General features: G+C 46.3%; 1 protein-coding gene across 1 annotated transcript; it reads right to left on the reverse strand.

Moving 5' to 3' along the window:
* Positions 1-1,022: 1,022 nt before the first annotated feature.
* On the reverse strand, positions 1,023-12,179 carry LOC310766164 (uncharacterized protein C8orf76). Its single transcript, XM_083622195.1, has 6 exons — positions 12,008-12,179; positions 10,541-10,636; positions 9,606-9,749; positions 6,628-7,136; positions 3,659-3,791; positions 1,023-2,805 (listed from the first exon to the last, which is right to left on the reverse strand). The coding sequence occupies exons 1-6, from the start codon at positions 12,122-12,124 to the stop codon at positions 2,632-2,634; spliced, it is 1,173 nt and encodes a 390-aa protein (XP_083478321.1). The 5' UTR covers positions 12,125-12,179; the 3' UTR covers positions 1,023-2,631.
* Positions 12,180-13,047: the final 868 nt, after the last annotated feature.

Raw genomic sequence — 13,047 nt, forward strand, 5'->3', positions numbered from 1 at the left:
TTCCACCCTATACATGTTGTCGGCACCTGTCTGTCTTGAGAGATAATCGAGTGCACCTCCGGGGGTGAGGTCAAACTGCTGTATTAGCAGCACTGAAGTGACCCCCTGGGACGCAAGCCTGGGCATGTGTGTGTATGAAGGTCCTGGGCTGCCCAGACGACAAGACTCCCCTCTCCTCCTTGCTGATGTGGTCCAAAGATGTCTGGCACCAGCTTGGCTGCAGGAGTTGGATGGCATACACGGTGCCATCCAACCCTCTTAAGCGGGGGGTCAGCAACTTAAGGCCCATGGGAGGTTGTATGACTGGCCCACAAGCCGCCCCCAAACTGAGCCGCACGCTCGCACGCTGTGCTAAACCGGTGCAGCACAGAACGGGGACTTGCTTCCGCGGCGCCGGAAATCACGTCTCTGTAGACGCAAATGCCAGAAATCGTGTCTGCGCATGCACAGACGCCAGGAATCGCGGGTGCACACACAATCTGGCCCATGGAGGGATCTCTGCAGGACCGGCCCAGGCAAGATAAACCTTGCTGACCCCTGATCTTAAAGAGACTCCACTCTGGATTTGTGTAGGGTTTAATTCTTAGGCGTTTTTTCTCCAAAGATATCCCACAAAGGCAGTGGAGGTTTAGGATCAGATATTTCTTTCTCCTAAATGGGCTCCTTTTCCAGGCTGACAAGCCCCAGCTGCCCACACTCCCCTCTGCATTTATGTAATAATAATATAAAATCATTAAAAACAGTGTCCACTAGCTGATAGGAAAACATTTTAGAAGGCAGCTTTTGGAGCCGCAGCCCTCAGCCCCGCCCGTTTTTACATTTCAGCTACACCCATGTTGGCATGTGGCCCTGCACCTACCCTGAAAAAAAAAGTGAGACGCCCCTATTATTTATTATTATTTATTATTGCTTGTAAGCTGCTCTGAGCCCGGCCTTGGCTGGAGAGGGCGGGGTATAAATAATAATAATAATAATAATAATAATAATAATAATAATAATTGTTGTTGTTGTTGTATTTTATTAAATTTGTATACCACCCTATACCTGTAGATCTCGGGGTGGTTACAACATAAAATCATAATATAAAGACACAAAATACATAATAAAAACAAAAACAACCCAATAATCCCCTCTTCCACAACACATTTAAAAGGGCATTAGATGTCAATCAGCCAAAGGCCTGGTTAAAGAGGAACTTTTTCGCCTGATGCCTAATATATGAAAAGCTGCTATGTAGAATGTCAAGGTAACTGGATCTCCCCGTCACCTGTTACCTGACTGTTTAGCTGGAAAATACCAAGGACTGAACTATTAACTATCTGGAATGTGGACTATTCTGAGATGGGAAGCATAATACCGTATTGGCCCAGATATAAGCTGCACCTGAATATAAGCCGCACCTTTAAAATTGGGGAGAGAGAAATTAACAGAATATAAGCCACTCGCTTTCCTTGCTCTCTCCCTTCCCAGCCTTGGGGGAGAGGACAGGGGACTACGCATGGGGAGGGCACCACTTTGCTGTGCTCTTGGATACTTACCATAAGGTTGCAAATATAAACCGCACCTTAATTTTTCATGATCAGAATTTGGGGAGAAAGTGAGGCTTATATTCAGGCCAATACGGTAGATGTTGTTTTTCCCCTGCTCTGATCTGGGGAATGACATGAAGCTGCTCACAAGAAGTTATACTTACAGAGAACCAACCTCTAAGAAGAGGATCTTAGCACATGCAAGAGACAAATGGGAGACAGGCCCCTGTTCAAGATCCCCCAGGGTTACTTTCCCACATGGACATCCCTTTTGCAAATGGGCAGGGAAGTTTGTCAAACCTTATTTGAGGCCCGTGCTGCTCTGCTATCGTTTCACGAAGCAGATCCATGCACTGGGAGACACAAAAGTGAATGGGTCATGAACCAGCAGCATGGGAAATGGTTTGCTATGTTAGAATTCCTGCTCCATGATTGCAGTCATGGGATTGTTGTCTATCACATGATGGTGTATGTTTTGACTCCGCAGAGTGGGAAATGACGGAGACAGGATGTTTGTGTCACTGTGTTCCATAAAGTGGGACTATTGTCCTTTGTTCTTTTCTCTCTTTGCTGTCTGATGCTAGAGAGAGAGGGAGCCATGTTGCAGTGCTCCATGTGTGTTTATACGTAAATAACGTAGATTAGCCAAAATGCTGAGTTGCTGAGGTCCGTTGCGCAAAGCTGTGCAAACTCTGCGGATCCCTAAGTGTGCTGGTGTCGGTTGGCATCGGTTGCTGTGATGTTCGGGCGGGAGAAAGCTTATGAAGCTCCCGAACGATCGACCAGGAGGGAGAGAACATGCCAGTCGGGCATGTGTCTCTGCCAGGGTCCTACTTGAGTGTAGGCTGAACTCCTGACATGCCATTCATCAATCGCCTTGCCAAAAACAAGTTCATAACCTTCCCCCTGCTGGCCAAGCCGTTCTCATGTAACATGGAAGAGGGCAACCATCCCAGGCTCAGACAGATGGAATCAGCTTTAGGAGTGGAATTCTTCTCTGGCCAGAACAATCCTCTAGGCACTTACATACAAATCATCTTGATAACCAGGAAAAACAAAAAGACAAAAATGCATCCAAGAGTCTCCGTGCAGGCACAATGCGCTATGTGTGACAGTCCAAGTGCAGCAACTGGTCTCTGAGCTTCTGAAACCATCTCCTTTCAAATTCTACGGCAGTCACAGTCATCATGGATGCCAAGGCTGAAGCACCTAAGCATTTCACTTCTCCTTGAGCATCCTCCTTGAGCTTTTCGGGGACAATGTCCTCTCCCATGACCTGCAGGGAAGGGGGGGAAAGGCGGGGTGCATTAGCATGTAAGAAGAACGTGCTAGATCAGGTCAATGGTCCATCTAGTCCAGAATCCTGTCCTCAAGGTGGACAACTAGGTGACCTGAACACAAGAGCGCCCTCCCCTCCCGTGGTTTCCAGCAACTGGTATTCAGAAGGAAAAGTGGCCCGCAGGCTGAAAAGGGTTCCCTGGTCCTGAAAGATCTTCATTGGCTCCCAGTATGTTTCCGAGCACAATTCAAAGTGTTGGTGCTGACCTTTAAAACCCTAAATGGCCTCAGCCCAGTATACCTGAAGGAGAGTCTCCACCCCCATCGTTCTGCCCAGACGCTGAGGTCCAGCGCCGAGGGCCTTCTGGCGGTTCCCTCGCTGAGAGAAGTGAGGTTACAGGGAACCAGGCAGAGGGCCTTCTCGGTAGTGGTGCCCACCCTGTGGAACGCCCTCCCAGCAGATGTCAAGGCAATAAACAACTATTTTACTTTTAAAAGACAACTGAAGGTGGCCCTGTTTAGGGAAGTTTTTAATGTCTGATGCTGTATTGTTTTTAATATTCAGTTGAAGCTGCCCAGAGTTGCTGAGGAAACCCAGCCAGATGGGCAGGGTATAAATTATTATTATTATTATTATTATTATTATTATTATTATTATTATTATTTATTCAGCATGGCTTCTGACATTTTCTGGCAGGGGTGGGGAACCTGTGGCCCTCCAGATCTTGTTAGATCTTGAACTCCTATCCGTTCCAGCTACCATGGCCAACGATCAGGGGTTATAGAAGCTGCCGTCTAGCCATAGCTGGAGGGCCACAGGTTCACTAACCTGGCACAGAACTTCCACTCACCTCAGTCATCAAAAACAAGGCGTCGCCTTTCACGCCGAAGGATGTGATTTTGTCTTCAATTTCCTGCTGAGCCTTCAAGTTACGCTCTAACGCAAAGGAAGACTGATTCGACTGCATGAGCTGCAGCAAGAGCCTGGAGGAAAAGGAAAACTAAAGCTGAGTGAACACAACGGAGTCGCAAGAGTTTTGACAGCCAAAATGAATACATGACAACGTTGTTGAATTTAAAGATTTCACAGGATGAGTTCCAAATATGGGAAGTGTGAGTGTTTTGCAGCTGAGCTATTTCTTTACAAATGTCCAAGTTGAAAAGAGTGTTAAAGAAAAGGTTCAAACCCAAACAAAGTTTAACACAATATCAAAACCATAAAAGAAACCTTGGTGAAAACAGGTTATTTATTGGGACAGTGTGACTTTTGCAGGTGTTGTTAAAGTTGCAAAACAACGAAGCATGGGACGGAGCGATGGAGAAATTTCTGGAACAACAGTGGGGTCTCAGCTCCGCCCAAGGCATGACGGATAACAGCGACAACCGGAGGAAAAAAAGACAAAACATCTTACTAGGACAGAAAGAAACACCACGGACAGAATAACTGCCACACATAGGAAGAACAAGGCTATAGTTTGAGTTCCTCACTTGTAGCTTTATAAATCATTTAATGTGTCAGCACAAATAGAAGTTATTAACATTGCAGTTGTTCTTTAAGGGATTATTATTATGACTGGAATGTAATGGAAAATAATGAGATTTTGGAACACAGAAATTAAATCATCAAACCATCAAATCTAGCACGCGGGGGCCCACTTTATCTAAATTATATAATTCAGTATTTGAACGATTGGTATTAATAATTGGTATTGTTACAATGGGGCTATTACTGGATTGTAATTGAAAACTAATAAAATTATCATTATTAAAAAAAAGAAACCTTGGTTCAAGAGAGCCACCGATCCAGTACAGTGGTACCTCGGGTTAAGAACTTAATTCGTTCTGAAGGTCAGTTCTTAACCCGAGGTACCACTTTAGCTAATGGGGCCTCCCGCTGCCGCCGCACAATTTCTGTTCTCATCCTGAAGCAAAGTTCTTAACCCGAGGTACTATTTCTGGGTTAGCGGAGTCTGTAACCTGAAGCGTCTGTAACCCGAGGTACCACTGTATCTGAAACTGTGGTTTGAAGCTGTTTACAAGCTATAAATGAGCACAGATACATGAGAACAGATGTTAGACTAGCAAAAATTGTTGTGGACCAATAACTTATCTGCAACACTGCTGCAGTGTGAAAACTCCAGGGAAAGCAGTACAACTAACAACATGAGTGGTGTCATTAGCTAGACATGGAACAACCATGACCAGATTCTGACATTTCTTGGGCGACTTTACAACAGACATGGGAGACTCAGGGGAGCATTGGAGTTTGTTTGTTTTTAAACACTTGCCCTCCATGCCATTCTCCTGGTCTAAATTGCCTCCTGTACAAGTATCTGTATGCTTCTTCCCAGCAAGGAAAATACAGTGGTACCTCAGGTTACATACGCTTCAGGTTACAGACTCCGCTAATCCATAAATAGTGCTTCAGGTTAAGAACTTTGCTTCAGGATGAGAACAGAAATAGTGTTCCGGCGGTGCAGCGGCAGCAGGAGGCCCCATTAGCTAAAGTAGTGCTTCAGGTTAAGAACAGTTTCAGGTTAAGTATGGACCTCCGGAACGAATTAAGTACTTAACCGGAGGTACCACTGTACTAACTTCAGAGCAAGGAGCTATTTCCCATCACTTCACCAACCAAAACAGAGCAGTTTTAATTGGAAAAAGGGGGGGGGGGAGAGATCTAATCATAGATTTCCCGGGTCATGTCTCTTTCACCCCTAAGATAGCAATATGGATTATTTATCCTGTGAACAATGTAGAAACCTGGACCAAAATTTATCAGCCAGGGTCATAAGTATCCCAGTATCATAAGGTGCTCTTGCTAATACTACATGATTTTGAGCCAGTTGAGGCTTTGCTTTTTTTCCACTAATCACGTAAACCTTGTGTCTGTCGCAGAAGAAGTCAAGAGATAGCTTCACTCAACACCAACATATTTTTTTTTAAAGTAGGTGACCTTTAGAAACCTTTCAGCTGATTGCAGTGCCCCCCTTGGTTTCAAGTGTAGCTTGTTTCTATGGTGTGCGATTTCCAGTGTGTATTTTAATAAGTTTCATTTTCTAGTCTGACGTGTTTTCCTTTTATTGTGAGCCATCCTGAGCAATGTTCTGTTGGGAAGGTGGGATATAAATATTATTAATAAATATATGTCAAGAGGAGAACTGTATGTATTCCGCTAGAATGGGAAACAAAAGACGAGGAGGTCAAATCAGTCATGATCAAATGGGCACAAGATATAGGACATAATATACAATTTGAGAACTGGGAAAAACTGTGGAAGGTAGGTCTGAAATTTACAGAATGTTCTTTTTTGAAAGAAAATTACATGAAAATGATGTACAGATGGTATACTACACCAGTACAAATAGCAAAAATGTACAAAACCGGGTCAAACACATGTTGGAAATGTAAAGAAAAAGAAGGTACTTTTTATCATATGTGGTGGGAATGTAGAGAAGTTAACAATTTTTGGGAAATGATACATAACAAACTGGAAAAAATGTTTAAAATGACTTTTGTAAAAAAAACCAGAAGTATTTCTATTAGGGATTGTAAGACAAGACCTGCCAAAAAAAGCAAAGAACTTACTTATAACATGCAGAGAATATGTGCAAAGAAACCAGAGAGGGGAGCTGAGGGAAGTCCTGGGTGGGGCGGAGAGGGAGGGGGGGAAGGGGAAAAAAAATAATGTAACTGATTATTTGGATTGATAATTTGCTATGTTGAAATTGTCTAATTTTATTTTTTTTTTTAAAAAAAGAGAACTGTCTGGAATATTTTGTACGCACACAGTGATAATTTTACAGACAGTGTTGCACATTACCTTGCTCTGATGAAGGAAGCGCAAGCATATATCCAAAAATCTTTAGACCCTTCTTGTCCCGAGGAATCAGGCACAGCTGCCTTCGTCGCATGCAATGCCCCTGTCCTTCCCAAGGCACCAAAATGCCCCTTTTCTGTTTGGCGTTCCTCACAAGATCCAAAGCTGTTGTTTGTCCAGGGAGAAAACTGCAAAGAGGAACCCTTCCTTGAGCTGTCTTTTTTGCAGCACTGGGATCTGGATTCCTCTGCCGAAGCTTTGAGACCGTTGCCTGCAGTCAAGCCATCGGGGTGCAAGAGATCCGCCTCCGACAGAGACAACGGAGCTGGAAACTGCAAAAGTTTCGCATAAGCTTCAGCAAGCAGCTTCCAGTTCCCTGGGTGAAAGGGGTGCAACAAAATCAGTGGCTGTAAGCACCCAATTATTTCCTCGACATGCTCCAGACTCTGGTAGATGGCAAGCTGCAGCCCTAGTACGGTTGTTATGTGGTCGGTGTTTGTTGCTCCTAGTCTCTGGCAAGAAAGAAAAGAAATTCGAGGATTAAAAGGATGCAGTATTGACTTTTTTTTATTAGAATCTGGAAAGGGGGGAGGACACATTTTCTTGAATAAAGAAGCACCCACTCAGACGGCTTAAAAATAATATCCAAATTTAACAGGGCAAGAAGAAGCAATAGAGCTAACACCATGGCCATGGCAGCACATAACGAAAAGCCAAAATTACTGCCTGAACAAGCTATTAGCTCACAGTGCCTCCATTTCACTTGCTGCCTGGCAGAAGCATGGAAACAAACCAGAAGGCCTTGCCTGATGAAATCTCCCCCCTCACTCTCCCCCTCCTGTGGTTTTCAGCAACATTGCTGCCTCCAACTGTGGAGGCAAGAGCACAGCCATGATGGCTAGTAGCCACTGATAGCTTTTACCTCCATGGGTGTGTCCAATCCTCTTTTAAAGCCACCCAAGTTAGTAGCCATAAGTGCCTCTTGTGGGAGTGAGTTCCACAGTTTACTACTACTACTACTACTACTACTACTACTACTAAATTTTTATTTATACCCCACCCTTCCCGGTTCAAAAACCAGGCTCAGGGCGGTTAACAACAAATTTAAAACACTTAATTGTAAAAGCAGCATAAAATACAATATAAAAACATGAATAACAATAAAATTCAAAATTCAGAGATCAATTTAGGGGAAATAAGCATTAGATAATCCCCAGGGCTAGCTGGCTGAATTGGTCCTACTTGGGCCAGCGAGGAGACCGGGGCGAATTAGCTGTGGGGTCTCAGAGCGGGTAATCTGCATGAAGAAGTACCGTATTTTTCGCTCTATAAGACACACATTTTCCCCTCCAAAAATTAAGGGGAAATGTGTGTGCGTCTTATGGAGCGAATGCAGGCTCCTTGGCTTAAGCGACAGCAACGCGAAGCCTCCGAAGCGCAGTGCGAGCGCTCCCACCGTGCTCCTTGGCTTCGCGTTGCTTTCGCTGAAGCCTGGAGAGCGAGAGGGGTTGGTGCGCACCGACCCCTCTCGCTCTCCAGGCTTCAGGGATAGCCGCCTGAAGCCTCTGAAGCGCAGTGGGAGCGCTCCCACCGCCCTCTGGAGGCTTCGGGTTCCTTTCGCTGAAGCCTGGAGAGTCTTGCTCTCCAGGCTTCAGCAAAAGGAACCCGAGGCTATCTGGAGAGTGAGAGGGGTCGGTGCACACCGACCCTTCTCGCTCTCCAGATAGCCGCCTAAAGCTTCCGGAGCGCAGCGGGCGCTCCCGCTGCGCTCCGGAGGCTTCAGGTTCCTTTCGCTGAAGGGTAGGTGCCCCTTCAGCTAAGGTGCAGCGCCCCTTCAGCTAAGCAGGAGGAGAAATGGAAGGGGCTCGGTTTCTCCTGCCGCTTTGCTGAAGGGCCACTGCGCAGAGAGGGGGAGAATTTTTTTCTTGTTCTCCCCCACTAAAACAAGGTGCGTCCTATGGTTGGGTGCGCCCTATAGAGCAAGAAATACGGTACTTTCTTCAGTTTGCCCTGCACCTTCCAATATTCAGCTTCACTGGGTGTCCACAAGTTGTGGTGTTATGAGAGAGGGAGAAAAGCTGTTATATGTCCACTTTTCTCCATGCTATGCATAAACGTCTATCGTGTCATTTCTTCCTCACCTTTTCTATAGACTAAAAAGTTCCAAATGCTGCAACTTTTCCTCATGGTGGAGTCACTCCTTTTTGAGGTGAGATGACTTGCACTGTACACAGTACAGTAGTACCTCAAGTTACAGATGCTTCCGGGAAGTGTAGTTTACCCCTCAGAGAGCTACAACCTCCAAGCTACACTTCCCACAATTCCTTCAGGGAAGTAATGAGCTTTAAATATATTGTGTGTATACCGCCTCAGTCTCCCTCGCAGCCTAACCTACCTCACAGGGTCACTGTGATGATGAAAGCAGGGAGAGGGATAACAAGGTAGACCACCTTGAGCTCCTCGGAGGAAAGATGGAATAGAATATATAATAATTTATAATAATTTATTATTTATAGCCCGCCCATCTGGCTGGGTTTCCCCAGCCACTCTGGGCGGCTTCCAAGAAAATATTAAAATACAATAGTCTATTAAACATTAAAAGCTTCCCTAAACAGGGCTGCTTTCAGGTGTCTTCTAAAAGTCTGGTAGTTGTTTATTTCCTTGACATCTGGTGGGAGGGTGTTCCACAGGGTGGGCACCACTACCGAGAAGGCCCTCTGCCTGTTTCCCTGTAGCTTTGCTTCTCGCAATGAGGCAACCGCCAGAAGGCCCTTGGCGCTGGACCTCAGTGTCCGGGCAGAATGATGGGGGTGGAGATGCTCCTTCAGGTATACTGGGCCGAGGCCATTTAAGGCTTTCAAGGTCAGCACCAGCACTTTGAATTGTGCTCGGAAACATACTGGGAGCCAATGTAGGTCTTTCAAGACCGGTGTTATGTGCAACAATTAAAAAAAGAGGGGGGAAATGGGGAAACTACCAACCAGCGTTTCTGCGATCTCCAAGGCTTCCTTGTGTCTCCCCAGGTGAGCAAAGCAACGAGCCTGGCTCTCTTGCACATCTCTCCGCATGGCAGCGTTGCTGGGAGACAGCAGCGTGAGGCAGCCGGAATATTCGCACAGAGCCTTCTGAAACGAGATTTTGCAAATACCGAGCTTGAACTTAGTGCGACTCAGGAAGACTGAGTGGCCTGAGGTCTGTGCGCAATCATTAGGCATAAAGCAAGATCAAGGCCCAAGCTCTAGGGTAAGAAATAATCTTACTGCTGGAAAGGGGGACGGGGAACCTTTTCCGTTCAGCCCGAGAGCCACATTCAATTCTAGGTAACCTTCTGGGGGCCACATGGCAGCGGTGGGTGTGGCCAGACGCACACCACTTTACTGTCTTCCATCAAGGCGTTGTCACAGTTCAAGGAAGCGTTCCAGCCAGGTAAGATTGCTTGGGGGGGGGGGACAGACCTTTTTTAAAGGCCATTAAAACTTGAGGGTTAGACAGAAAAGTGTGGAGTGTGGCATTTGGCCTCTGAGGTTCCTTGTTTAAATTCTAAAGTGTGCAGTCCTATACACCCTTACTTAGGTGCAAGTCCCACTGGTGCGCATAGGATGTTGCTGTAGCACCAGGCTAGCACCCAGCAGGCATTCTGCCATCTCCCTGTCACCTTGCCCTTTACCAAATTCCTGGGACCAATTGCAGTAACACCAAAATATGAAAATGAAAGTGGGCAAGATGCAAAATTTAAACGTACAATTTTTAAAAAATCAAAGAAAAAACAGTGAGGGGAACCCTCTGATTTGAGTATTTATTTTATTTATTCATTCAAAAAAATGTCATGGGGATAAACGATATAAGCATGCTCTCATGTGCAAGATTTTATCATGTGCCTGAAAGATACACATTCAAATAATAGTATCCAGAATACCTTAAATTCTCGCTGCTTGTATGCCAAATCTCCTCTGAATTTTTTAATGTTGACACATTCGGCATCATCCTCCCAGTCTGTTTCCTCACAAAACCACTGCAGGGAGGAAAAGGGGAGAAAAATCAGTTGTGTTGCTTGGGTTGCCAATCGATTCCATAAATATCAATTGACTCTTGCATGCTGGATACACCCATCCATCAGAATGACAAAGCAGGCTCTTAGTTATGAAAACTCATGCCAAAAGAATAAACTGCCTACATTTTCAAAGTAGGGATTGGGAGACTGTGGCCTTCATTCCCATCAGCAATAATCTGGTGAGCCACAGGTTCCACCATTCCTGCTGCAAAGAATTACAAGACTCTGATTTTACTCCCCCGCCCCCCCCAAAATAGGCATACAAGGCTCTTTAAACAATTAGGAAGAGTCGAACGTTTTGCCAGAACTTTCTGAAGGCAAGAGCCGTCTGATGGACTGTTAGGCTCTCCTTCATTGGAGTTTTTTAAACAGAATCATCTCTTGGGGATTCTTTGGCTACAATTCCTGCATTGCAGGGGGTTGGACTAGATGACTCTTGGTGGTCCCTTTACAATTCTGTGATACTGAGTTCCCCTCTACCTCATAAATCAGCCTTCCCCAGCTTCCCCTAGTCCTCTCCAGATAGGATTGCCACCTGTCCTCTATAATACAGCATTGTCCCGTATTTCAATGTAAAATGCTATGTCCTGTATTGATACTGTTTTGTCCTGTATTTCAGGTCCTCTTTTTCTCTCTTTTTCTCTCTTTCTCTTCCTACCCTCCCCACCCCAAAAAAGTTAAGGATCCTCTCTACATGCATATGTTTGAAAGGATCTGTGAAAGATCACATACATAAGCTCTGGGTAGCCACAGGCAGGTTTACAAATGTGTGTGTGTGACAAATTCCAGAGGGGACATCCTGTTAGGCTGCAATAAGTTGTAATGGATGGCTTTGAAGTCCCTGTGTTTTTAATATTTTGTTGGGAGCTGCCCAGAGTGGCTGGGGCAACCAGTCAGATGGGCGGCATATTATTATTCTTAATAATAATAATAATACAATAATAAATGATTGCAATAATATAATAATGTTTTTTTTTAAAAAAAAAAATAACCAAATGGGGGGAAATCACCCCCCAACTGCCTTGCCCCACATTTTGTCAGAACAAAGGCAGCAATCTCCAGATGTTTCCGCTTACAATTCCAACCAGCTTCAGTCTGTTGGGAGTTTCAGTCCAAAGCATCTGGGGGCCACCAGGTCAGAGAAGGCAGAAGCATGGACAGAACCTGCCCTGGGAGCTGCGTGCTTGGACCACCACCCATTTAAGGCCCATTTATAGCTTCCCCCAATGAATCCTGGGAAATGTATCTCTGGGGGGAAGGGGTTAAAAACCACATTTCCCAGGATTCTATGGGGCCTCCTCCCAGCCTTTGCGCTCTCTCTCTCTTCCTCACCTCGGGCTCACAGCACCGGGGGCTGTAGCCGAGGGAAGGAGAGGCGGAGCCACGTCCCTTCCCCTCCCGGCAGCGCCCCTCGAAGACCGACTCCTCGAAGTCGAAAGGCAGCGCCATGCCGCCTTGGGAAGAGAGGCGAGCGAGCGCGCCGGAAGCCCATGCTCCTAGAGAGGGTCCCGTTTCCGGATCACAGAGGACGGCGCTGCGCCGCAAGCTAGACAGGCCTGAGTCTCGGGGCGGGCTTACGGAGACAACTCATAGACTTGTAAATGAAGTAGAGGTGTACGCATGGTGCGAGCTTCCGGGTCGGCTTGGGAAGGCATTCCTCGTCCGCTAGCGCTTGGAACGCGGCGCGGGCAAACGGAGGCGGGACTTGCGCAGCACCGATTGCACAGCATCTGTGCCGCCCTCCCCGCACTTACACCCCACTCTCTTTTTGGTGTTTCAGCAGTTGAAACGTCAAGGGCGGATGGAGGAAGCCGGCTTGCATGCAAAACCAAACTCTGAATTTAGTCCTCGCTGCCATCTGGAGGGTGTTTTGCATCTCCTCCTCCGCTCTCTTGGGGTAGCCTCGACTTTCCTTGACACGGCCGGGCTGTTGTGAACTGTGGTCCACCCTAATCTGGAATATAGGGAGAAGAGCATTAGGATAGCATTGCTTACCAGTGGCCCATTTAGTTCGGCATCCTGTTCACATCGGCTGACCAGACGCTTGAAGGAAGCATGCTGCAAGCAGCGCATGAGTGCCAAGCCACTCTGCTGTGGGGTTTTAAAGATGTTTCGTACACTGCCCTGACCTTTTATGACACGAGGTTACAGAAATAGTTTTACAACTTGTTGTTGTTTAGTTGTGTCCGACTCTTCGTGACCCCCTGGACCAGAGCACGCCAGGCACTCCTGTCTTCCACTGCCTCCCGCTGTTTGGTCAAACTCATGCTGGTAGCTTCGAGAACACTGTCCAACCATCTCGTCCTCTGTCGTCCCCTTCTCCTTGTGCCCTCCATCTTTCCCAACATCAGGGTCTTTTCCAGAGAGTCTTC

The sequence above is a fragment of the Podarcis filfolensis genome (genome assembly GCF_964270895.1).
Source record: "Podarcis filfolensis genome assembly, chromosome: 7".
In the NCBI taxonomy this organism is placed as follows: Eukaryota; Metazoa; Chordata; class Lepidosauria; order Squamata; family Lacertidae; genus Podarcis; species Podarcis filfolensis.